The 27,235-nt window shown below is 43.6% G+C and overlaps 1 protein-coding gene and 1 non-coding gene across 2 annotated transcripts; one reads left to right on the forward strand and one right to left on the reverse strand.

The window, feature by feature from the left end:
• Positions 1-2,123: 2,123 nt before the first annotated feature.
• Positions 2,124-2,417, forward strand: LOC148833718 (signal recognition particle RNA). Its single transcript, XR_016091151.1, has one exon.
• A 2,708-nt stretch (positions 2,418-5,125) lies between these two features.
• On the reverse strand, positions 5,126-11,311 carry LOC148833719 (zona pellucida sperm-binding protein 4-like). The gene is made up of 14 exons (XM_088917147.1): positions 10,948-11,311; positions 10,401-10,520; positions 9,540-9,658; positions 9,221-9,422; positions 8,764-8,882; positions 6,956-7,055; positions 6,763-6,885; positions 6,508-6,680; positions 6,280-6,377; positions 6,054-6,181; positions 5,706-5,886; positions 5,479-5,620; positions 5,322-5,397; positions 5,126-5,211 (listed from the first exon to the last, which is right to left on the reverse strand). Exons 1-14 carry the CDS (start codon positions 11,309-11,311, stop codon positions 5,126-5,128), a joined length of 2,031 nt encoding a protein of 676 aa, XP_088773273.1.
• Between the last annotated feature and the right edge of the window lie 15,924 nt (positions 11,312-27,235).

The following is a 27,235-nucleotide window of genomic DNA, read 5'->3' on the forward strand; positions in this document are numbered from 1 at the left end:
CCGGAAACACACCTGCAGACCACCTCTCCAGAACTAGAACTGGAGACCCCTGCCCTACTTTTTCATATTCATCCAATTTCTAACTGCTTCATCCAAATCAGGGCCACAGAGGAGCCAGAGACTCTCCCTGCAAGGGAGAAGAACGAGGCAGGGGTACACTCTGGATGGGACACCTGTCCATCACAGGGCAGACACACACTCACACCAGGGCTAGATTTTCCCCAGACGTTAATCAACCTTATCAGACTGTCTTTGTACTGAGGGCGGGAACCAGAGCAGCCCGAGGTAACCCATGCAAACATGGGGAGAGCATACAGACTCTGTGCGTCTAGCATCCAATGTCCAGAACTGAACCCAGGGCTCCAGTGCTGTGAGTCAGTTGCGCTAGCCATTCCATCACCATGCTGCCCATAACGTATCCTAAAATCAAAATAAAAGAACACAGGACTGCTTCAAAAAAGCAGAACAAAAGAAGAAGAGATCTTAAAATGTGGTTGACTGAATGAAAGATGTAGACTGATAATTAGCTGCTGGACCTGGAGCATTTGTGTCACTCCTACATAACTCTTTCATAGTCAATAAAGTGGATTAGATCGCCCTCAGGTGGACAACGCCAAGAACTGCCTGACTATGTCAAATAAATCTAGGTTTATGCAAAAATGTCAGTGATAAATGTATTTCCTTTTTTAATAAATTTTCAATTAAATGTAATATAATAGAAAGACTTTCATAAGTCTTATAACTTTTATAACTATTAAAATGTGTTTGATTGTTATCTCCGTATACCCAAAGTTAACTTGATGTTCTGTAATGTACTTCAAATATGTTAAAAATTTCATTAGTTACATTGCAAAACATGATACAGTATATTACAATTTACTTTGTAGCTTTCTCTTCATGGAATGAAGTTGCATAATTCATAGTCTCATCATTCAGGTTCTGCAAGGATAGAATTAAAATTCTGAATTGGTTGTGTTGTGCTAAGTTTCCGCAGGAGGAATCCCCAGCTAAAACAAATTCTGTTTGCTATTGATTTAAGGTGGTGTTTGGAGAATATTCTTGTTTCACTGATCTATTTGCTGTTGATCATGACTTCAGTCTTCAGGCTGCTCATCTGTAAGTACAGTGTGCTGCTGGACCTCTCTTTAGAGATAGTGAATCATCTTTCAAAAGACTGGGCATAGTAAGCTGGATATCCCGGATATCCTTGCCAGGAGCTTGTCTCAACCAGCTCATCTCATAGCTGCTGAATGAGAATCCTGACACTTTACCGGAGAGTCTGTGAGTTTCTCCAGGCTTCTTGATTGCAGGTTCAGACTAAGTCAGTTTACTTGAGACTGGATGCCTGCAAATAACACACAAACTGCGTTCTGAGTACTTAAATCTTAAATCAACTTAAGCATCTGTTACAAACAGAGGGTGACTAAGAAAGCCAAAAGAATCACGGAATGTGCGTGTCTCACCCACTCGATTGTGAATTCACACGTCTCCCATCTGGGAGACGCCTCTGTGCCCCCAGGTGTAAAAGCAACAGACCCAGGAAATATTTAATTCTCACTGCAAGTACACTCTTAAACAATGCAAAGTAACTAACTTGTCTCTTGTCTCTTGTTTTTCATCTCCTGTAACACTACTGTATTCTCTTCCCTTTTGGTGCTGTTTATCTGTCATTGAGTTGTGTTTGACTGTGCCGTAAAACAAACTTCCCCTAGGGGACGATAAAGCTTGAATTGAATTAGGGTAAGTCCAGTACTGCCATTAAATGTGGATTTAATTGTTTTTTATATTGTGAAAATTGTATTTGTTTCACCAACCTTTTATAGGTCCTACAAGGAACACTGCTATAAGTGATAAAATCATTGTAACCTGTTCAGGTATATGAGAAAGCCGATCAAGACTGATGGGATAAATGGACCCTGAGCTCTGTGAGCTTGCATACGCTGAAGGGGTTGGCGCTGGTCTATACACATATATAGTGTTCGACCAAGTGTGAAACACAGTGGAGCAACCCTGATCCTAAAAGGTCTGTCTGTCAAGGTGCTGACAATCTGGCATATCGGTTCAATCATTCTGAAAGCATTAAAAATTACAGTTATATTGATATGGATCCAAACAGCATGAAAGCATGGTGGCGCACGCCTGTAATCCAAGCTGCCGGGAGGCTGAGACCGAGGGACCGCTTGCGCTCGGGAGTTCTGCACAGCAGTGGGCTGTGTTGATCGGGGGTCCGCAGCGTCTTCGGCACCAATATGGTGATCCCGGGGGAGCTTGGGCTCACCAGGTTGTCTAAAGAGGGGTGTACCAACCCAGGTCGGAAACGGAGCAGGTGAAAGCCCCCGTGCTGATGAGTGCTGGGACAGCTCCTGTGAGCAGCAGCTGTCATGCAGCCCGGGCAACAGAGTAGGACGCGGTCTTTTGCCACAACTTTGGAAGGAGGGAATCTTCATCTGTGTCCGGGGTGTTATAGTCAAGTTTGTTGCTTTTGTTTAGTCTCTTTGATTTTCTTTTGTTTGCGTGGGTCGTTAGTTTTTCCTTTGTAGTTTTTTTGAAAAAAATCTTTTCGAACTCCAAGCTAACTTTACCGCGGTCAGTGTCCTGGGATCTGTAATGACTAATAGTCATGACCTGGGTTAGAGTAACACTCAGGTTACACGTTTACTGCATTTCACGTACTGTATTCCCCAAACCAAAAGGAATGAGTTGGAAACAATCAAGACTACGGATAGAAGCACTTGCATTTGAATGAGTTTCAATGACGCGACATGCAGGACCCCCGGAGTTTCAGAAAAAAAAAACTTCAGCTAGGATCATGAAACCACTTTTTTTTAAACCTGACTTGGGCCAAAAATCCAATCCTGAGATTATCAATTCTGTAAGTAGTGTGTAAATGCTGAAAGTTTACTTATCAAATCCACAACAATACAGCGTGCAGCAGTAGTTGCTGGCAATGAAATGTCTTTTCTGCGAGCTCACGAGGGCTAAAAATCACAAAATTCAAGTTACAAAATAAGGTTACATAATAGATAATAGTGCAATAGAAATGGAATAAAATAAACTCAGACAGAGCTCAATAGAAATAGAGCTGCGATGTGTCCAGGCTGTATACAATACATTATGTCCAAGTAGTGGAGTATGCCAAATACAATTAAATGTATGTAAACAACAGTCTTGTAATATGGGAAGTTACTAATCCTAACTTTAAAATGTGGCTCAAAACATGAAGGACCCAATGAGAAACCGATGACTTTGGCGTTTTCAGTGGAGATCAGATTCATCGGTATTGCATACAGTAGGTGAGGAGGCTAATAAGGGGGAAAATACAAACGGCTGAGGAAGAATTGAGACCAGAAAGTGGTGCAACATGGTTACCAAATATATATACACACACAGTATAGTAGGAATATAAGGACAAGACACTCAAAACAATAGATTGTTTCACTGGTGTCTACAGATATTTTAGCATTGCATGATAAAATAATCTAGAAATGTGTAGATTAGCACCAGAGATCTGACAATACATACTTAGACACTTCTCTATATGAAAGCAATTGTTAAGTACAAAAATGTTCTTTTAACTGCAACAGGACTGAAGTCTTGCTTCTGGGCTCCTCCCATTAACTGTGGAGGACAAGGCACCTGTCATTCATATTAGATCCAGGCAACTAGATGTGCAAATGTTATAAAATTATCCTTCTTCCTCCTCAAATAGAGGACTATCTCCTACTACCCCCAACAGTAGCTAAAAAGTTGGTCACCATTTTCATCCTCTTTGAAGTTGAGGACTACAACTCTTGGCATACCAGGGTGCCTACATTCACAGTGAACAAAACTGGGTATGTGCAGAATGCAGCAGCCAGTATCAGGACCAGGGCTTGTGGAAGTGATCCAACCATTCTTTAGAAGGGGTTTTTATGGAACTTGTTCTGTGTATGCTATTTTATTGTCCTACTCTATTGCAAACCCCTCCCCAAGTTCTGTTGCCCCCTTTGCTTGGTTTTTACTACTGTGAAGTGACTTGAGAAGCCACTTTTAACGGTTCCATCTGAAGTTCATTAGAACATAGTGTCCTGCACTTATTTGAAACCGCCATCATGAGGAGTAAAGGTAGTGCTGGTCAAATTTCCAGAAAGTCCCACAACCCTCCCACTGGAGGGTTTCAAAAACGAAAATACCAATGCCACAAAACTGCTACTGTCACTATTTTGGGGTAGCAAAGCCCATAAATATATTCTTAAATATTAGGGTTTTGAGTATCTTTCACTCAACTGAGAGTGAATCTTTAACTAGACCAATTCCAAATGGCAACAATTTCTGAACAGGGAAGCTTTTCATGCTTAATAATAGTACAACTGCACCCATGTATACAGCAGCATGTTTTAAATGCCCTAGGTATAAAAACTGCTCCAGGTGCAGGAATGAGATCTGGATGGAGAGAGGCAGCACCATTTGAAAAGGTTACACTGCCTAAAACCCACTCAATGGAGTAGAGCTTCAAACATTCTCTAACGCAACTGGTCTAAAACCTCAGCTGATGTGAAGCTTGAGAAAGTAATGCTACATACAGTATATAAAATGAAACTGCAAAACCTATTACCCAAGTGAATTATAACCCCCCCCCCACAACAACATCCAAGTCAGGTTGACACTTCATGATGGAAGCAGACTGGCAGAGACCATGGCAGTAACCTCAGTTGACCAACAGAGACCCAGTCCTGCAGGAACTACAATTCAGTGGCAAAGGACACCATTAGACCCTTACAGGTTAGCAACATGACCGTGGATAATTGCACCCATTTTACTTGCCCAAGACCCCAACCATCCCCCTCTCTAGTTAGGGCACACAGGACACTGGATCACTTTCAACACCTTTATTAAGACTGACTTCCTCCAACAGAACCATCTCTTCAGACACAGGTTGCTGGTCCCTGAAGCAGCAGGCAAGAACCTGAAAAAAAATGGTTGAAGCCCCATTAAGTGCAGGAAAAAGACAGGATTTTCTGGAGTACAATGGGAGAGAAATTACAGAAAGGAATGAGGCCTTTGAATCCCTGACAAAAAAAAAATACCTCCATGCAAAGGGGTCCCATAGCAATTTAGTGACACTCATACCCCACCAACCTACCCCTCAGTCCCTAGGGCCCTCATCCTTTCCTGGGCAGGGGGTCCTGACACAGCGCCTGTCAGCATCTGGGTTCTCCAGCACTGGGATTTCTGCAAGAGAAGATCAGATAATGGGCTCCTGAAGTACAAATACTATTGCAAAGCATCAGATGTGCAGGGACAGAAGGAACACACGGAGAAGAGCTTAAATAGAGACTCACTGCGGCCATCAAAGCAGCCCTCCACACACTGCCGCTCAGACGGTAGGCACAGCTCTGTGGAGCACATGAAGTACATCTGGAAGAGGGATTACATGCCAAGTTGTCATGGTTGTTTTACATGGATCTATAGAGAGTCTACAACTGCAAAAAGCCTCACCTCCTCATTGATGTAGGAGTAGGACGTGCTGTCCAGGAACTGGAAGGTCTGGATGTGGAAGCGGCGGTGGTGCTTGGGCAGAGGCAGCTTGGAGTGGATGTGCAGGGTGGACGTGTGGCCGTAGTCCAGAGGGTTGGGGCAGCTGCAGAGAGGCACCAAGATCAGGACCCTGCCTGCCACCCACTGACCAGCCCAGGGATAGAGCTGCACACGTAGGAGCCCCTTACCCATCATAGAGCAGCACCCAGACAGCCTGGCCAGAGCGGGGGTAGGCAACGCAGTAGTGCACCAGCAGCACCAGGTTGGGGTCTGGAGCGTTCAGCAGTCGCACCTCCAGGTAGACTGGGTTCCCCAGCAGGAGCCGGAGGGGCCGGTGGTACTGAGGGTAGAACCTGGAGTAGCTCTCGTCTAGAGAAAGATGGAGAAGGGATGGGTAGAGCTGTATGCTGTGGCCAGATCATAAAGCCATGGCATTGTGGAGTCTAGTATAGCCAGTCATTTCTCTTACCCCCCCTCAAGCCACGTCGCATTGAATACTCCCCTCGTGAGGAGCCGTTTGATAATCAACCGCTCACCTGTAGCAATCCGGAGCTGCACCCCAAACACTCCCTGGGACAGGACAGCAGAAGGCAGGTAGGGGCTCTTCACCAGGTAGCCTGTGCTGGCCAGGTTCCCCTCAGCATAGCGGCACTCCACCAGCAGCCTGGAGAGCAGGAGGAGGGGAAGCAGTAGGCAAGCCATATACCTCCATGTGGTAAGCTGGCCAGCACAATAGATCTCGATGATCAAAACCCTGCTCACCTGAAGGGGCTGTCCCTGGTAATGACTCCATAGCTCTGCATATTGCGTCTTGCCCGTGTCTCCACCTCAGCCAAGTAGATGGTGGTCTCTCCTACCACCTGAGCAGAGAGCAAGGTCAGTAACCATCAACTGCCTCTTGAGCAGGTCCCTCCTACTTCCAATAAAGGAATTCTATACTCCTATATAAACGACTGGGAGAACTGATTTTAAAGGGATCAGTGTACTCACAAAAGCATGGGTCCCACAGCCAGTGACAGGGAATTTGAAGATGGCAAACTCTGAGGTACAGATGACAGGGGTGCAGGATGCATTGCCAGCAATCACCAGGCTGGCAGGATCCACAGGGGGTACAGAGATGGTCCGAGGGACAGCAAAGACAAAGTGCTTGTCGGCAGTGCACTCTGGGGAGAGAGGAACATGTCAGGATCTTCGTTTTTCTGGTCAGGAAGGTGCCTGGGACTGGATCAGTAAGGAGAGGCCTACCCTCCAATGGATAGTAGCAAGAGGATGTTTCTGGGTCCACACAGCATCCCTTGGCCATGCAGTGGGCTGGAGAAATCCTCCCTGGACTACAGGCCACCTGATGGCTCCTGGGTAGTTGACATCCTGGAGAGACCAGATTGGATTTATCAACAGTTGTGTAGCCAGTTACCAGCTCTCAAACCTATACACTCACCCTCCCTTGGTTTGTAGGGGCGATAGGGACAGGACACCACAATCTCCCCTCTTGGGCCATCATTGGGAATGTACACCACTTTCACAGTGTAGTGCTGGTCCTGAAAGAAAAAAAAAAGGGATAAGACACCTATGCAGTTGTGCTGGCGACGTCTGCAGATAGCCAACCCCACTTCCAGATCTGAAAGTACCCAGGAACTACCACCAGAAGGGCTATTTTGTAGAACAGTGGAAGTCATGTTTACAGCCCACACCCTGAAGGTGAATGAGCTGCAGTGTTAATTCCCGCCCCCCACTCCCCATCCTATTTTAAGGACTAAATACCCACAAAAATATTCCACAATGAGCATCTTGGAGTGAATCCACACTCATCCGACAGGTTATTCCATCCAAAACTCCTACTGAAATGCATCGGCACATCAAGTTCACCGTTCACACCTCATGTCATGAATTCTTATGGTTTCTTAATTAAATGGTACCTAGATAGGCATGTACAGTGGAGACATTTCACGCTGTATTGCCGTGCATTAAGAACTAGAGCACCTTGGTCTTTTTACAAGATGAAAAGGCACAGAAGGAAGCAATGCTCGTGGTACTCCATGCTATCAGCAGGAAGAAAGCAGTCTGGAGCCTGGCAGTACTTTATATAGGACAAGCCAAGCAGGAAAGGCTCCTGTAAGATACTGACGTGCTTGTCGAGTCACAGCATGTAGAGACTTGTATTGAAACATTCATTTTATGCACTGTAGCTAGTCCACAAGTTAAACCAGAAGACTAAGCAAGAATAAACAGTTTTACAGTTCAAGTATTACTCTTTTGTCTTGACCGGAGATCAGTGCAAGAAGCTCTGCTTAAAATGAATACTGGTTGAACATGCCACACGTGCTGCATTTCAGCTTGGTAATGGGACCATCAAAAAAGCAGTTTTTGTTCATCTTGAAGTGATTAACCAAGTTGATAAAATGCCCAGAGAAGTAGAGTGCACACAGCATGAAATAACCATTAGAAAAGAGGTCAACATGCTTGTGTGGCTGGGTGTGAAGCCATGCGAGAAATAGGATCACGGCACCAACATTTTACAGAGCGTGCTGGCCTTTACCCATTTAAGAACATGAGCTTAAAGAGCTGCGACATCTGAAGCTCAGGCCTGACACCGTTAAGAGCACAAAGTCATTAACGCCTAAACTATGGTAGTGTCAAAAGGGCTAGTTATTCATCAGAAAAACTAGCCCAGTGAGGTAAAGAATGCAGATGTTACCTGCCCACTTTTAATAGGTTTAAGCAACTCAAGCAGTCATTCTACTACACTTATTAGCAAACTCTGGATTGCCAGGAGCCTCAAATTTCTAGTGGTATGGAATTTTGTCAAGTTCCATTCATGTGTCCCAAAATAGATTAGGAAGATATCTGCAGCAAAGGGTTCATACGTCTTGCATTTGATCTGCCCTTTCTGGGGATTACACAATGGCTTGTGCTTTTTAACAGCTCTACAAGTTAAGCTGCTTGACTAGAATGACTAAAACTAGCCTTACCGTTTAGTCATCTAAGATGAGGGCACATTTAGCTCAAAAGTCACTTTCTAGTTACCCTCTAAATTTAGTCTGACTCTTGGGGACTTGATAGGCCAAATTAACCCTGGTCATCTGAACCAACTTCTTCTAGACCAATACCCATTTGTTCAGACAAGGTCTTACTTTCAGGCATATGGTGGAATTGGAAATGGAAGGCATGTTCATTGCTCATAGTACAGGCCAGTATATATATATATAAATAATACTCAGGAAATGCAAAGCCCAAGCCCAGCCTCACCACAAGCCGGACATAGCAGCCAGTGTACAGGATGGTCAGGGTGTTCAGGTGCCGCCCTGCAGTCACAGAGTATCCACAGGACGGAGTGTCCAGCACAGACACCAGGCTGCCAGAAGAACCTGGACAGGGTACACAAGAATCCAAGTTTCTTTTTGTACCTGCAATATGAAATCCTGCCAATTAGTAATGGATACCATGTATGCATTATGGCATACTGGATAGAGGCAACTATTTTAAGGTGCATCTTGCATCATAGGGAAGCTCCAAACAGCAATCAGCACAGTGTAATGCTGCAACCCACAATGTCAAGGCACTTTTGGGGGGTACTGGAACCGTTCAAAATGCCATGTCAAGCCCCCTGTTCCATTAGTGGCCAACAACCAGCAGCAGTCTTGCTAGGCAACAGCCTTCTGCCTTACCAGGGACCAGCAGTAAAACTCCTTCCCCAGTCACTCACTCTGAACCTTGATCTCCTCCAGGGGGCCAGCAGGCAGGGTCACAGTCATGCACACCTCACTGCAGGAGATGGTCAGGCCTCTGGGAGGTGGGGGTGGAGGGACAACTGGAACATGGCAGGACACAGTGCCAGTCACCCATTTCCTCTGCGATTTGTCAAAGTATCTCACTGTCAGGGAGTAATGTCGCCGCTGGTTCTTCCTCTGTGGTGGGGAACAGGGTTGCAGGTTAAAAGCACTGATGTAGAGCCATTTGGAGCAACTAGGGCACTATTGCTCACACAAGCTCCCAGGGAGTCCAAACCCAGAACTTGCCCTTACCCAGGTCCTGATGTAACACCCTTTGTAGGAAGCCACCAGCACCAGCCAGCTCCTGGTGGTCCACACCTTGTGCCCACAGTGCTCTGGGAGTCTGGTAACCAAGAGAGGAGCCATTTTGCCTGGGAGAAGGTGGAGTGTTAGAGGCTTACAGGTAAGTGGCCTTTCACAGCAGCTCTGTACAGCACCAGAAATCTGGAAAACACAGAGGTCTTCCCCTTTCTAGGGACATCTACTGCATCATGCCCCTAATTCTGGTCCTCCACACTCACCTGCTTTTCTCTCAATTTAATTCACCAATAGGGTACTGAACTGGAATGCATGCAGGTTCTCTTTGGTTACAATAGAAACTGGAGGCTTGGCACAATAGTTCACACTCTGCATCTTCATTAAAAAAAGACAACAACCCAAACAAGCATTGGTATTGTGCTCTGCGAGGTAAGAACATCCCCCCTGGTAAGGGTGGTTTCAAGCATCTCATGCAGACATACCCATTTAGGGAGATACAATCCATTGAGCAAAAAAGCACATTCATTTGGAGACACTGTAGACTTCATAGAATTAGGAAAGTCACAGAAGTCTTTACCCCATACACTGTATGGAACAAGATTTCCCTATCCATTCCCATGAAATGGTGCGATGTTCAAAGACGAGCAGAGCATTCTGGGGGTGCATTTACCCATTGAGGTACAGGGACAATTGTTTAGAGGGGTTGTCCTGCTACATTGGGGGATACCACTGCAGCACAATCCTTTGGTTTACAGCTCAGATGGCTCATGAACAGGTTTTGATCTCCTGAACAGAGGATGGCACAACCTGTCCGTGTATAGGGCTAGTGCAAGTACAGGCAGGACAGAACCTCACCCTTCAGCAGGTAGACTCGGCTGAACCTCCTCACAGAGAACTTGAGCATCATGCTGCTCTTGCCACAGGACAGCAGGGGGCGGCTGTGGGATTGCTGCTGCTCAGGGTCACCCTGAGACTCTGGGAGGAAAGAGAGGAAATGTTACTGGGCACAAAACCTTCAAGTTGGTAGCTGCATCAGCAAAGGAACAAGTACAGGTTTATTCCATGCTGAAGAGAGAAGAAAAACAGTTCCAGCTGTGGAGCCATCTTCAGGTGAAGGCTCCACAGCTAAAATGGTTCTCTTCAGTACAGAAAGTACATTTACTTGTTCCCCATGAAGAGCTATAAGAATGCACTTCACTCTAGATGAAGGTTACTCCAGAAGGAATTTCTGCTGTAACCTACTGAAAGGAAAGAAGAAGCAGCCCTATGCAAAGCACTCATTCAGATAGGAATGGTCATGACCATTCCTATGCACCCAGACTTCCTTTTAGAGGAAACACAGCAGAGCTACTTTACTACCATGCAGTTGTATTCAGTCTACAGATTTGAAGAAACTCCCTACCAGGGTCAGATGAAGGAGGATCTGCTCCAGAAGGACCAGTTGTCACTGCTGCCACATCTCTCTGCACATCAGCACTAGAGTCCTTATCCAGCTCTTCCCCCTCAGCATCAGAGCCCATTTCCATCAAGTCCTGCTCTTCCCCATTTAGCACCCCTCTCATCTCTCCAGCAGAATAACCATCATATTCATCTGGTGGGGTCTCCCGGAATACAGGACTACCCACATTTGGCTCAAAACCATCATAACTTTCCTCTTCACCAAAAATAGCATCTTGACCCTTGAGCTGGGCATGGACCACTGCAACACAGAGCCATGCTAACAATCCAGGCAAAAGGAAATCCATCACACCCACTCCTCTCCCCATTTTTTTTTCCTACAAAAACACTTCAAGAGCAGGAATAACTACCTCTCCTGCCGCTGGGCTTTATACACACGCACAGTGAGGCGCGGGCTGTCCTGTGGGCCAATCAGGAGCAGGTAAGGAAGTCCAGAACATTCTCACGCGCTGAGGTTTCGGACGCGGTGTTGAGAGTGAAATCACGTGACACAGCTTGACTGCCCGGATACGCTGCGTGATCAGCTTGTTCTTGTATCATCAGTCTAAACTGAGACAATAAAAATAGAACTTGTAAACAATCGTATCACATCGTGATGAAATGCCGTTGATCGAATTGCACAATGATTCTTCATAATATTAACATTATAGCTGTGATGCAGATCGCGGTAACTTTCACTGTGTTCGAAGATCCCGCTCTGTTGATGACCTGAGCAAATTGAAACGCCAGCAAACACCTCCGTATGACAATACATTCTCACGAGCCGATATTAGGCAGAAAGGTTGAAAGCGAAGGCAGGTGACAACAAGTTTTGTTCAAGGTGAGAAGTCTGTTCATAACGGGAACATTTAATAAGTTAATTTCCGTTCAATTGTATTCCTAATACGGACAGAGTTTATTTAAAATTGATATATCAATTCCACAACAATACAGCGTGCAGCAGTAGTTGCTGGCAATAAAATGTCTCTTCTGCGAGCTCACCGGGGCTAAAAATCACAAAATCCAAGTTACAAAATAAGGTTACATAAGAATAGATAATAGTGCAAACGAAATGGAATAAAATAAACTCAGAGCTCAATATAAATAGAGCTGCGATGTGTCCAGGGTGTATGCAATACAGTATGTCCAAGTAGTGCAGTACGCCGAATACAATGAAATGTATGAAAACAATGGTCTTGTGATACAGGAAGTTACTAATCCTAACTTTTAAAAAATACGTGGCTCGAAAAATCTTTTAAACGGCCCTTTATTTGCATACTGATTTAAAAAGGACACAATGAGAAACCGATGACTTCTTTAGATTTTTTTTAAAAGGACGCAGCTACGAAGACGTGCTAGTTAAAGCCTCATTTTAAGAACATGCAATCGCTCGCTAATGCTCGCCTTTTAAGGCTACATCCGCAACTCTTCTGATTTAGGGTATGATATTGGTGACAAATGTAATTTTCCTGTTCACACAAACGCACATAGGATACTGGAATTAAGTGCAGAATACACCACCGCCCCCTACCCGGGAAAACAGAGAAACAAAATTGCAGAATCCCAATCCCGAAAAACAAGGCGCTATATCTCGGTAATGAGACATGAGTTGGGAATTTACTTTCAACGACACAGACGCAGCACTAACGAATGAGACCGGTTTGGTTTCCCTACGACATTGTAAGGGGGCTGAGTGACGTCACGACCCCCCCCCCCAAACAAGGTGCTAATTGTATATCTCGGTAACGACATCAGCACAAACGCTACTTTAAACGGCACAAACGTAGCATTAACGAATGAGGTGGGTTTAATCGTTTTTGCTGTCTGTTGGGGGGGACAAATTCACGGTGCTTTAAAATGCAGTTTTCAATCGAGGCGACGAAGCTAATAAATAGCTACAAATAGCCGAGCACAACATGGTTACCAAATATACATCCTGTATAAGATGAGTTTAAAACCACACAGGTTTTGAGTGTTTTGGGTAATACATTTCCTTTAGTTTTGGGTAATACATTCCCTTTAGTCTCCACTGCCCTCAGGTGAAAACACCGGGAAGAACAGTGCAATTAAAACCCAGCAAAAAATACACTTTCAAGGTTAATATCTCTCCAGACTGAATGCAAATTGTGGAGACCCTGCCTGTGGAGAAATGTGTAACAGTAACTCCTCGTTAAAAACACACACAGTCAGAGTTAATACGACACTGTGCACCACTGTTTCCCTGCCAGGTATTTCATACCGTATCTGAGGGGCTTATTTTTTCAGTTGATCACAACAGGTTTCTTGTAATGCTGAGTCCACTCCTTCCCTGATGGGATTATTTTTATTGTAGCTCAGTGGTTAAAGCAGGAATGCACGGTGCTTTCTGTTGAGTTTTATTATTCCTCTTTCTAACATCCCCTTTCAGTTTGTGCACTCAAGGGTTTTTGTCAGGGCTCAGGCTTCACTTCTCTCACTGTGAGTCTCTAGCGCAGTAATACACAGCAGTGTCTTCAGTCTTCAGGCTGTTCATCTGTAGGTTCAGTGTGCTTTTGGGATTGTCTCTGGAGATGGTGAATCTTCCCTGGACAGACTGGGCATAGTTTATAGTGCTACCTGCCCAATAGCTGATGTGTGCAACCCACTCCAAGCCCTTCCCAGGAGCCTGACGAATCCAGCTCATGTAATAGTCGCCAAAGGTAAATCCTGAGGTTTTACAAGACAGCGTATGAGATTCTCCCGGTTTCTTAACTGCTGGCTCGGACTCGGTCAATTGGATTTGTGATCGAACACCTGCAAGGAGAAAATAAAGTCGTTAAATTAGGAGAAACAAATTTGTGTTTTGACAGACGCTAAGCTCTTTCGTACAATGAGGCCAGTTGTTATCATTTGCTTGATCATTTGTTATTATCGCATTAAAAGAAAAGGCTCACATGTTAAACAGGCCACTGCAGTTGTAAGAAGGAGTAAGATCTTCATTGCAACTTAGTTTGCTGTTCCTCTGTTAAAGGGAAAGAGCTATGATTTGTTATTAGCTGATCGAGTTAAATAAGTCTTGATACACCAGTAATTTGCATTTGAGTTTTGAAGGGGTGGGGTTGTTTTGACTTATTTATTTATTTCCTGCTGAACCCCAGAATCTACAAGCAGCTCGTTAAGGAAACTGTATAAGTATTTAATACACGACATGATTGGATTAGTGTATCTGCATTTATATATTAAATAGATACAATATTATATATATTTAGACCCATTATACATTATATATTTTTCAAACCCAGTAATATTATATTATATTACTGGGTTTGAAAAATAATGTTTCAGATATGTATACATATGTATATTAATCTGAATCACACCTGAAGAAGGCTCCACGGCCGAAACGTTGTGTTTTCTCTCTTCTCTTTTCAGCATGGAATAAACCTATTACTTGTTCCTTTGCAGCCTTCGCCTGCTGACGCAGCTCCCCACCTGAACTACATATGTATATTAATATGTCTTCTCTTTTTCAAAGATGTTAAGATGATTTAAAGTAAAAAAAAATAGGGAAAATTCCAAGTCAATGAATTTCATATTTTGATCCATTTACTTAGATCTCATGGCTTTGTTTAAGTGTTTGGCTGTTTACAACATTGATATTGAACCGATCGTCAGATGTAGATCTTTATTTACAGCCTTGTTTGCTTTTGATCAGTAAAAAGAAAAAAAAGTTATCATTTGTTTTGTGCTGATTGTGTTGAATGGGTCCTGAGAAACAATACATTTTCATTTGAGTGTCAAAGAGGAGGGGAGGTTTTCACTCGGTCCTGCTATTTAGTGTTGTAAAAATAATCAGTATCTCTTGAGTTTGCATAAACTAGTTGTGTCCTAACACATCATACATCTGGTAAATAAACCACCTACACATTTAATATACCACGTGGTTGGATTAGGAGATCTTCGATGAATATTAAATACCACATTGTTAATTTATATCCCAGGTTTTAAAAAATTGTTTTACACATAAATAAGTGTATACACCCTAAGAAGGTCCCACAGCTGAAGTGTTGTTTCTTTTCTTCTCTTTCCTCATGGAATAAACCTTTACTTGTTCCTGTGCTGCCAACGCATGCTGGCATAGCTACCTACTTGAACTACTATATAGATATTCGTTCTCTTTTCAAAAATCGTACAGATTAAGTGACAAATTATTGTGTTTTGTTACAATTTCTTCCATCCACTGCAAGCTCACTATTTTGTTTGTGTGTTTGGCTGTTCACAACTATTGTATTGAATGCCTTGTTTTAATTGCTTCTGTTTAAATTTTTATGGGTTATCACTCTATCTTATTCTGTCGCTTGCAGAAAACAAGGTTTAAGGAAATTCCTGTCTCTCTCAGTGTCTGCATTGTGGTATATCTCTCGTCATGGCCCGATAGATACGAATTGTGCTGATTTCTGAGGAAGAAGTCCCCCTCAGTTAACTGAAGGTATAGAGGAGGTATCTTTAAAAGACAGAGGAGTTATCAGGACTAATGTGGAATAAAGAAAATGCTACAATTAAGAGAAAGACCTTGACCACACTAATATACTCAGATTTCACACTGCAGATTTTACCAATCATTAATTACAGTATTGAGCTAGGAAAAAAAACTAAGGTGCTCTCTGTTTGGAGTTTGTACATTGTAATTTCTCCCTGTGTTAACGTGGGTTTCCTCTGGGTGCACTGGTTTCCTCCTACAGTCCCAAGACATGCTGGTGGGTTAACTGGCTTCTCAAAACATTAGCCCAGGTGTGAGTGTGAGAGTGTCTGTGTTTGTTTCCGTGTGTCTGACCTGCAGTTGCAGGATGTACCATGCCTCATGTCCATTGCTTGCTGGGATAGTCTCACCCACAACCTTGAAGTGGTAGAAGCAGTTAGAAAATGACTGGGTGGGTGGGTGAATGGATGGATGGGCGTCCTCAAGGACCAGAAAAGCAAACACTAGAAAGGCACACTAGAGGACCATGCTGTTTTTTAAAGTCCAGCAGCACTGGAGAGAACATTGTACTGCTGGTTTCTTAATTCAGTTATTTATTTTAGTTTGAATAAAGTTTTCAATAATGGTATCTACTATTATAGAGACTACTATTCCAGTAGGTCTTGCAGTAATTTAACCTGTTAGTGCAAACAAGCCAGTCAGCCCCTGTGTGCAGTCCCTCATGTAGACGTGTTCTGATGTTTTATTAACTGTGTGCTTCTGTACAGTATTTGAACTGAGTGTGACAGAACTCCCTTGGGATTCTCAGCTTTTCTGTCTGTTGGTTTTTGTCAGGGCTCAGGCTTAGTTTCTCTCACTGTGAGTGTCGAGCACAGTGATACACAGCAGTGTCTTCAGTCTTCAGGCTGCTCATCTGTAAGTACATTTGACTTTTGGAATTGTCTTTGGAGATGGTGAATCTGCCCTCGACAGACTGGGAGTACAGTTTGCTGCTGCTATCACTGCTAATTCTGGCCACCCACTCCAGCCCCTTCCCAGGAGCCTGTCTGATCCAGTGCATGTAATAGTCACTGAAAGTGAATCCTGAGGCTGTACAGGTCAGTGTGTGAGATCCTCCAGGCTGCACAACTGCAGGTTCAGACTCAGTCAACACAATCTGGGACTGAACACCTGAAATTGGAACATGACATTTTAAATTATTTTGGATCCAAACTCATTTTGAGAGAAAATAATATTTTATTTCAAGCAACGTATCAGTCAAATCAAATCAATTTAATGTATTAAATCGCTTATTGATAAAAACTATTAATGTCTCAGACCTGACGCTTTCCAGTGAGCATAGGTGCTCTATATAGAGGCAGACAATGTCAGTGAGTTTGCATGTAGTTTCAGAAGGGGTGGCCTTTCAAGAACAGAGCTTAAAAAGTGAGATCAGTTCACTAAGAGCTGTGTTTCAGGGTTTAAGGTATAATCTATGCTGACATGACCAAAATACCTCACTTGCAGATATGCTGTATAAACTGTTTGTCATATACATTTTGTATTTCATTTCTTGTTTGCAAAGGGATTATCCTGCTTTCCAAATGTCTCTCCATGCTCATCTGAGAATTATGGACATTGGAAATTTGAGTTCTTACTAATATCAATACTGCTCCCCTGAAGAAACAATATTAATTGCTTACACTTATATAGCACCTTTCTGGACAATCCACTCAAAGCGCTTTACAGGTAATGGGGACTCCTCTCCACCACCATCAATGTGCAGCATCCACCTGGATGATGCGACGGCAGCCATAGTGCGCCAGAACACTCACCACACACCAGCTATTAGCACAAAGGATAACAGAGTAATGAAGCCAATTCAGAGATGGTGATTATTTAGGAGGCTGAGTTTGGTATAGACCAGGGTGAAATTTGGCCAGGATGTCAGGGTAACACCCCTACTCTTTTCGAGAAATGCCCTGGGATTTTTAATGACCACAGAGAGTCAGGACCTCGGTTTTACATCTCATCCAAAGGATGGCGCCTGTTTACAGTATAGTGTCCCCATCATTGTACAGGGGCATTAGGACCCACACAGAACATAGGTTGAGCACCCACTGCTGGCCCCACTAACACCTCTTTCAGCAGCAACCTTAGCTTCCCCAAGAGGTCTCCCATCCAGGTACTGACCAGGCTCACACCTGCTGACCTCCAGTGGGGCTGCCAGCTGTGAGTTGCAGAGTGACATGGCTGCTGGCGATATGGCTTTCTTGAAAGTCATCAGCTGTTAATTAGTTCTCCACACCCAAAGCAAAATAATAATGAAGTCAATGTGCTGTACACATTGCCTGCCTGCAAATGGGCTTGTATGTCTTTATTGGCATTTTATAAACACAGGACAACAGTGTTCTGCAGCAGTTTCCACACTTTTCTAGGATAACACTTTTTAAAAAAACAACAGGCCCATGTTGCACATCTGCCTGAACCTTATTGAACCCCTGCTTACAGGGTTATGAAAATCACAGGATGATCAGGCAGGCAATGTGTACAGCACATTGACTTCGTAATTCTTTTGCTTTGGGTATGGAGAACTAATTAACAGCTGACGACTTTCAACAGATCATTTTGCTAGAACAATGAACCCAGATTACAGGGAGGAAGTCGTGCAGCTGCTTAGGTGGTGTCATAGCAATAACCTGGACTTGAACGTAAATAAAACGAAAGAGCTAATAGTTGGCTTTCGGAGACACAGGCCACACACTCACAGCCCACTCAGTATTGATGGAACGGAAGTGGAAACAGTCACCAGCTTTAGGTTTTTGGGAATTCACATCTCTAAAGATCTAACCTGGACTGTGAACACTGACTCTATCTTGAAGAAGGCTCAGCAGCGCCTCTATTTCCTGAGGTGTCTGAAGTGATGGGGGATGCCAGTACCTGTGTTGGTGAACTTCTACCGCTGCACCATCGAGAGCGTCCTCACCAACGGGATCACCGTGTGGTACGGCAACACCTCTTCTCGAGAGAGAAAGGCACTGCAGAGAATGGTCAATATGGCCCAGAAGATCATCGGCTGTGGTCTCACCGAGATTAAACAGCTCTATGAGGACCCCTCCCGTGGTAGAATTCTGGCCATCACAGAGGACACTCACCACCCCGGGCATGAGCTCTTCACCCCACTACCCTCAGGCAAGAGATACAAGAGCATACGGACACTTACCACCAGATTCCTCAATAGCTTCTACCCACAAGCAGTGTGGTTGGCGAACACATTTAGCCACGCCCCTCGGACCACACCTACACCATCTACCTCATTATGATTTCTTATTTATTGCACATCTCCAATCATTGTTTACACGTCTGCATTGTTTACAATCAAACTGTTTACTTGTTTACTTGTACATTGCCTACTGTTTGTTTGTATGTTGTCTTGATGCACTGTCTGCACTTTGTGTTTTTACACTTGTTTTAACAATCGAGAGACTTTCTGTCAGTAAGAATTCCATTGTACCAGTACATGCATGGTTACATATGGCAATAAAGTCCAAGTTCAAGTTCAATAAGGGGCTGTGAGCTTGCATAGGAGCCTTCTGCAGGGGTGCAATTCACTGACACAGGACACTGGAGCCAATGGGCTTCTCACAGTAGGGACCTCAGTACTGATCCTGCAGTGTCAGCAACTTTTAACTTGTATTGTGTTCTCGAATAACTCATTCGGCTTTTTTCTGTAGTGCGACTGCAAAAGATGGAACAAGAATAGAAATGAATTGTAGTTGTCACGATCGTCACCCCTGCCCTTAAGGGCGCTCCAACCCTTTCGTATTTTAGTTGATTACGTGCACCTGCCCCCTGTTTTGTCCATCATTATTCAAGCCTGGTGCTCTCGCTATTCCTGTCTCAGCACTGGGAGATGGATGCTCGGAAGCATGCCTACTAGCGGGTCCAGGAGAGACCCGACGGCTTCACCATGGTGTCCTGATCATCTGAGTCCGGGGCTTGGAGCGCCTGGCCTCATTATCCTGTTTTTAACTCCCTGTTCCTGTTCCGGATCCCATTCCGGATTTTAACTTTGTCTGTCTCGGATAGTTCTCCTGGTATCTGAATCCTGTCAAGGAGCTTTCCAACAAAGCTTTCATTTGCCTGGCTGGCCTAAAGACCCAGCAATCTAATGAGATATTATATAAAGTCGGTTCTGTGCAATTTCCATATTTCACATTTCCAAAACTCAGCTTTCAGGCAGTACCTATAAAAGTTCAGAAAACAGGGTGTTATTATGGACTCAGCAATGTGGATCAATTCCGTGTTTTAGAGTTGAATTTTCGGTGAAATTGTCAACCTGAAAACACTCGTCACAATATGTGTGTTTGTGTGTGAAGGAGTTGTATTCTTCCGTGTCTTATATTTTGTTTGCATACAGCTCCACCTATAGACAAACCAGAGTGTGCATTGCAAAATGCAGAGCCAGCTGGCTGGGTGACAGTGTGTGCAGCCTTTAGACAGTAATATTTGAGAATTTAAGGGTTTGGGATTCACATGGGATCACAGCTCTTACAGGTTCACCTCTTAGCAACTCTCACACTCACGTTATACTGTACATTGATCTCAACCTGGAGTGTGTTGGCGTTGGTACAGAATATGTAATGTTGTCAATGTGCACCACTGACACAAGATATCTTTAATTCAGTCTGGTGTGAGAAATAGGACTTATAGACTGTACTTATCCTGTGGTACTGTAACTCTGTGTTCAGCTGATCAATTCACTTGTTAAACAGTGAAAGTCCTCATGCAGTGTCAGGCTTTCTGTTTGTGAATGACACCTGTTACACTTGAGGGTTTTTGTCAGGGCTCAGGCTTCACTTCTCTCACTGTGAGTGTCGAGCACAGTAATACACAGCAGTGTCTTCAGTCTTCAGGCTGCTCATCTGTAAGTACAGCTGGTTTTTGGAATTGTCTCTGGAGATGGTGAATCTTCCCTGGACAGACTGGGAGTAATATATGTTACCACCACTGCTGCTAATTCGAGCCACCCACTGCAGCCCCTTCCCAGGAGCCTGTCTGACCCAGCCCATAGCATAGCTGCTGAACGTGAATCCTGAGGCTGTACAGGTCAGTCTGTGTGATCCTCCAGGCTGGACAACTGCAGGTTCAGACTCAGTCAAGACCTGGGTTTGAACATCTGTTGGGAAAAATATAAATAATTTATTTTAAAAAATCCTTGTAAACTAATGTCAGTTTTTTAAACATAAAATAATTTGGATTTCATTCAAGTTAGCAGAAACTACTATCCTTTCTGCCATTTCTGAAAATGCTGACCTGTTAAATACATGCTTGCTAGGAGTATTGCAGTCAGAAAAGCCATTGTTGCTGGTTGAGACTGTGGTCTGTAGAGAAACTTCAGTCCAGACAGTCGACACTCTCAGCTGTTTCTCCTCCAGCACAGTGAGATAAATGAGGCAGGAAGCCTCTGAGTTTGCATGGACTCCTCCTCATGGGATGGGCAGTGTGACACACAGTTTAAATACTGAATCACACTCTGGGGAAGGAGAACCACTTTCCTGTAGACTATTGAATCTCTCTCTGCCACTTTTATTGCAGAGTTGTAAAATTCAGTAATGCTGAGAATGACAGTTCTCTTGTGCTGCGTAATGTAATTCTTTTTACAAGCCAGTACAGACACTTCTCCACTGACACCAGTGAATTAACGGTTTTAAGCTCCTGTGTGTTTGACTCGTTCAATGTCAGACCCTGCTGCTCTCATGGTGGACAGTTCTGTTTGCAACCGTCAAGTTATCATTATTCTCAATGTCAAGGTTGTGAGATGTGTCTCTGTGAACTCTCTAAAATTAGTTGTGCTGTATTACACAGCTCTCTGTTTGTTCTTTCTTTATCTGAACATGAGTCTGTCTTGCCTGGGTGGGTCGCTTCACCAGATAGTTAGTCTGCTGGGTCTGACAGTCAGTAGAATCTCCTGTCCTTTTCCCCACATTTGTGCTTCATCATGGGCTTCTGTGTTCTCAGACACTCAAACTCAAACTGACTGTGACTGCCCCCTGCTGGAGCACATTGATAAATACAACAGTTACAATCATCATCATCCGTTCTCTAATGTGAATTAAAAGCATTAGGGGGAATTTTGCCTGTAAAAGCAGATGTACCAGACTTTCTCTGCAATACCAGGGAAAGGCACAAATCATAAAACAGTGTAAAAATATATACTACAGAAATTTAATATTCAGAAATATAAATATTACCCCACATATATAGGTCATTTGTTTATGGTGGGTGGTGTTAGTGTTTCGTATGCTTTAGCGAATGTTTATGCAGTATATTTACGATGCAACAATTAAAGAGCTTGCATACTTCTGATTCAGAATGGAAAGGAACAATTGTCTTTGACTCTGCTGATTCAAAGTTGTTAAAAATGTGTTGAAAGCATTCTCAGTATATGTTTTAGGGCTGAAGAATCATCATTCATGATTAATGGACTTTAACTTTAACGGGCACCCCTTTCTCTTATTAATTGGTTAAAATGAGGATTAACTGTAGTTATATATTTTAAAGGTGCAACATAAATGTAAAATACTTTTTTTTCAAAATTCACATTTTTCATTTTTTTTTCAAATTTTTCAAAGTACAGTATAACTATCTATATAATACATATATACAAGAATATATGTGAAGTTCTATTTATTGTTTCAGTTCTCAGAACAGTGAATCAGTAACAGATAAAAGTCATGAATTAAGTGGAAATGATAGATGTATTTTGAGGGTTTTACTGAGACCTTGGCCTTCACCTCTCTCAGTGTGACATCAAGCACAGTAAAACCCAGCAGAGTCTTTAGTCTTCAGGCTGCTCATCTGTAAGTATATTGAACTGTTGGAGTCACCTTCTTAGTCTCTCTTTAAAAGCACAAGTAAAACATATAGTGTTTCCTGCCCAATACCTAATGATACTGGTCCACTGCAAATTCCTCTTAGGAGCAGGGCAATACCTCTGCTTGTATTTCAAGGTTTAAAAAAAACAGCTTTTCAGACTGATCTGTAAAAGCTTAATCACCAGAACCAGAAATGGAATGAATCGGAATCAGGAATAAAATCTAATTAATTTAAAACTACAGGCTGTGAACCACTAAATGAAGCCTTGGGATGGAGGACACATACAGTACTTTATACCTGTTGTAATAGGGTCTCTCTGTAGTTCAGTAACCACCGTGTTATGAACAGAAGCTCATTTTGTTAATGGGACAACAAAGCAAACACAATGAGAGCAACACCAGGGGACATATTGAAGCAGCTCTCTAAGCTGAGGTCTCTGCTGAGTGCATTGATCTCCCCCGGATTGTGTCAGTATGAATACAGTATGTGTGACTAAATGACTGAGTACAAGATTTTTATTTCAATCCAGGTGAGAGAATGTGAGGAACTGGGATTGACATTAGGTCATAGACCTCAACAGAAATTCGCAGTTCAGCTGTTCAGTTCACTTGTTAAACCGAAAGGCTTCATGCAGTGTCAGACTTCTTGTTTGTGGGTGAAACATGCGTCATAGAGGGTTTTTGTCAGGGCTCAGGCTTCACTTCTCTCACTGTGGGTCTTTAGCGCAGTAATACACAGCAGTGTCTTCAGGCTTCAGGCTGCTCATCTGAAAGTACAGCTGACTTTTGGAATTGTCTCTGGAGATGGTGAATCTTCCCTGGACAGACTGGGAGTAGTATGTGCTGCTGCCACTGCTATAAATATATGCCACCCACTCCAGCCCCTTCCCAGGAGCCTGTCTGACCCAGCCCATGTTAAAGCTGCTGAATGTGAATCCTGAGGCTGTACAGGTCAGTCTGTGAGATCCTCCAGGCTGGACAACTGCAGGTTCAGACTCAGTCAACACAATCTGAGAATGAACATCTATGGGGAAAAAAAATAGAATTGTTATATATATATAAAAAAATGACAGTCAATTCAATTCTCAAGGGAAGAAAAAGCAATTTGAACTTAATGAAAATTAGCTTAAATTAATAACCATTCTATGAGTATTGAAAATACCCACCTCTTAAATACATGCAAGTTAAGAGTATTGCAGTGAGAAAAGCCATTGTTGCTGGTTGAGACTGTGGTCTGTAGAGACACTTCAGTCCAGACAGTCGACACTCTCAGCTCTTTCTCCTCCAGTGCAGTGAGATAAATGAGGCAGGAAGCCTCTGAGTTTGCATGGACTCCTCCTCATGGGATGGGCAGTGTGACACACAGTTTAAATACTGAATCACACTCTGGGGAAGGAGACCTGCTTCCTTAAAGATAGTTGAATCTCTCTCTCTCTCCTCTTCCTCAGCTGAGTGGTGAAATTCAGAAATTCAGTAATATCGGGAGTGATTTGTTTTTCTGTTCAAATTCATTCAGTTCATATCACAGCTCAATAACTTCTCTAATCACACCAATGAATCAGTAGCTAAAATGTTGTGTTTCTTTGTCAATGTCAGACCCTGTTGCTCTCATGACATGTACCTTTGTTTGCCAAAGGTGAAATTATCATCATTCTAAATACCAAAGTCAGGAATTGTGTCCACATAAGTTCAGTGATATTGGTTTTGCTGTTTTACATGTGACTTTATTTCTTTTATTGTGAACTGAAGCCGAGTGTTTATCTGGACTGGATGGGTTGGTACAGCAGATAGTTTCAGTCTCCTGGGTCTTATAATAACTAGAATCTCCTGCTCTTTCCCCCACAGCTGTGCTGTAGCTCACCATGGGCTTCTATGCACTCCAACATCCCTTATCAGTGACTGCCCCCTTCTGGAGCACATTGGCAAAGACAACAGTCTCTATAGTTGAATATTGTTCAACAGTGAATAACAGGTGCGAAAACAGTTGAGAAAAATGTGGTTTCTTTATTATTTTTTCCATATTCCTTTAGTTTTCATGAGATATGAAATTGGAAGGACTGTATTTTTTTATTTATTTGTCTATTACAATGAATCACAAATTATAGCATGTGAAATTGGAACGATAGTAATTTTTGGCCTCAGGTGAAAAAGTGAAATCTGTGAAAAGAGAATCACATCAGTTATCGAAACAATGCTGTCATGTGGTAAGAAATGTCTCAGAATGCAGAGCTCTAATATAAGCAGAGGAGCATTAAGAAGAGTACTGAAGTTAAGATCTCCTTTGTTTGAATTTAAGAGCTTTAGCTTCAGGTCTGTCCTTCATTCTGACTGTAATAACTCTTCATCAGACAGAGGAGATGTAGGATGAAATCAGTGTGAGTTTGCATTTCCACTTCCCAGGGGGACTGGTCAAGTGGCAGAGGGCATAAACACACAATCAGGCGGGGAATCTACCCTGCAGATCTTCAGGCAGATTCAAATCATGCTTATGTGAAGGTAATTGCTGTTTCCAGTTTCTATAACTATGGCCGGTGGTCGATCAGCAAATCAATCATCCATTCTGCCTGTGGCCGTGGCAACATGGTATGGGGGATTTTCAATACCATCGAGTCATAATCTCACACAATTTACCCTGTTATTAGCAGGGTAATTATTCCTGTCTCAGCCACCTCAGAGTGCTTGATATCAGAGGTAGTTCACCCTTTCTTAACTGTGCTGTCTCTGTGCTTACCCTTCCCGAGCTCTGCAAGATTCTCCCCTGCTTTGTGTGTTGTTTATTTTTCCTCTTCAACCTTCGGCTTGTTTACGTACCTCCCAGGGTTTTGTCAGTGGCTTCCCATGTACGACCCGGACCTCCCGACCTTGACTTACTCTCTCTAGTGTTGGGCTCTTGCCTATTAGACTTCCTGTTTAGATTTTCCTCCAGTGCTTTGTCTGTTCAACTTCAGCTGTGCACCTACATTCTTACAAGCCCCCCATGTAACAGAGGTGTTCTTTCTGGACCCTATGCAGACGACACAATCCGGGGATGAGTGAGGAAAACACGGGGGGAAAAGCATGCAGGAGTCGGGAATGAAAACAGGCGGCGTGTCCATGGCGCGCAGGTGTTCAGGGGGCTGAGTCTGGGGCAAACAATCCAAAACTGAGTCCAAAGGGAAATCCAAGATGAGGCAAAAGTCCAAAGCCGGATGGTCCATCCGAGACGAAGACAAACAGGATTAAAACCCAGAGCAGGATCTGGTGGAGGGTCGGGGGGAACAACGGGGGAATAGGACCAGATGCTCCATATCCCGGACTCTCTTGGTACGGGAACCAATGCAGAGCCCAGAACAGAGTGAGTGTCTGGCTTTAAAGGAGGCAGGAACAGGGAGCAGGTGCACAAAATCAACTCAAAAGTGAAAGAGCCGGAGCACCCTTAAGGGGGAGGGACTACAATTGTGACACCGCATGGCTGCCTGGCTGCACAACTGCCTGCTTGTACTCTCACCTCTTCTTGATGGACCTTTGTTTTCCAAAGGCCAAATTACAATCATTCAAAATATTAAGATGTGTTTACATGAGCTTTATAATATTCATACTGCTCTAGTACATATGACTTTATTTGTTCTGTCATTAACTGAAGGTGAGTTTATGTCTGGCCTGGCCAGGATGGTACAGCAGTTTTAGTCTCCTGGGTCTGACAGTAAATCTCTTGCCCTTTTCCCCACAGCATAAGCTCAATAATATCACATATGATTTTATTTGTTCTGTGATTAACTGAAGGTGAGTTTATGTCTGTCCTGGGCAGGTTGGTACAGCAGTTTCAATCTACTGGGTTGAACAGCCAGTAGAATCTCCTGCCTTTGCTCTGTGGCTGAAGTTCTGTGCCTGTGGCTGGATGGTTGCTCGTTCATATCCCGCGGCCAGCAGAGGAATCCTACTCCGTTGGGCCCCAGAGCAAGGCCCTTAACCCCAACTGCTCCAGGGGCGCCATATAAATGGATGACCCTGCACTCTGACCCCAAGCTTCTCTCCCTGTCTGTGTGTCTCATGGAGTGCAAGTTGGGGTATGCGAAAAGACAAATTCCTAAAACAAGAAATTGTATATGGCCAAATAAAGTGATCTTTTTCCCTACAGCTGTGCTGTAGCTCATGGGTGTGTTTGTGTGTGAAAGAGTTTTATTCTTCCGTGTCTTATATTTTGTTTGCATACAGCTCCACCTATAGACAAACCAGAGTGTGCATTGCAAAACGCAGAGCCAGCTGTGCAGCCTTTAGACGTTGAGTTGGGTTTTGAAGGAGCAGGAAAGAGCTCGGTACAGTTTGTGCAGAGCTCTCCATGAATCCCCTGGAGATACTCAATTTCTGACTCATGAGGGTTTTTGTCAGGGCTCAGGCTTCGATTCTCTCACTGTGCCTCACGAGCGCAGTAATACACAGCAGTGTCTTCAGGCGTCAGGCTGCTCATCTGTAAGTACAGTGTGCTGCTGGAGTCCTGTCTGGAGATGGTGAATCTGCCCTGATTTGTCTGGGGATACCGTATGTCGCCACCACCAGTACCAATAACAGCCAACCACTCCAGCCCTTTCCCAGGAGCCTGTCTGACCCAACCCATGTAGTAGCTGCTGAATGTGAATCCTGAGGCTGTACAGGTCAGTCTGTGAGATCCTCCAGGTTGCACAACTGCAGGTTCAGACTCACTCAACACAATCTGGGAGTGAACATCTATAGAAAAAGAAGAAATATGTAATTTCACCAGTTTTTAAAACCTTCATATCAAATGTTAGAGTGGTAGCAAACGTGTGAGAATATTCACCTGTGAAGCACAGAGTTACTACAATCAGCGCTGTTAAGAGCCTCATTGCTGATTGTTCAGACTGAAAGGTACAGAAGAGAAGCTGACTGGCTGCTGTTCAGTCTCTCAGCTGTATCATTAATAAGGGGCTGTGAGTTTGCATAGGAGCCTCCTGCAGGGGTGG

Source organism: Atractosteus spatula, chromosome 5 (assembly GCF_055471065.1).
Source record: "Atractosteus spatula isolate fAtrSpa1 chromosome 5, fAtrSpa1.hap1, whole genome shotgun sequence".
Lineage (NCBI taxonomy): Eukaryota > Metazoa > Chordata > Actinopteri > Semionotiformes > Lepisosteidae > Atractosteus > Atractosteus spatula.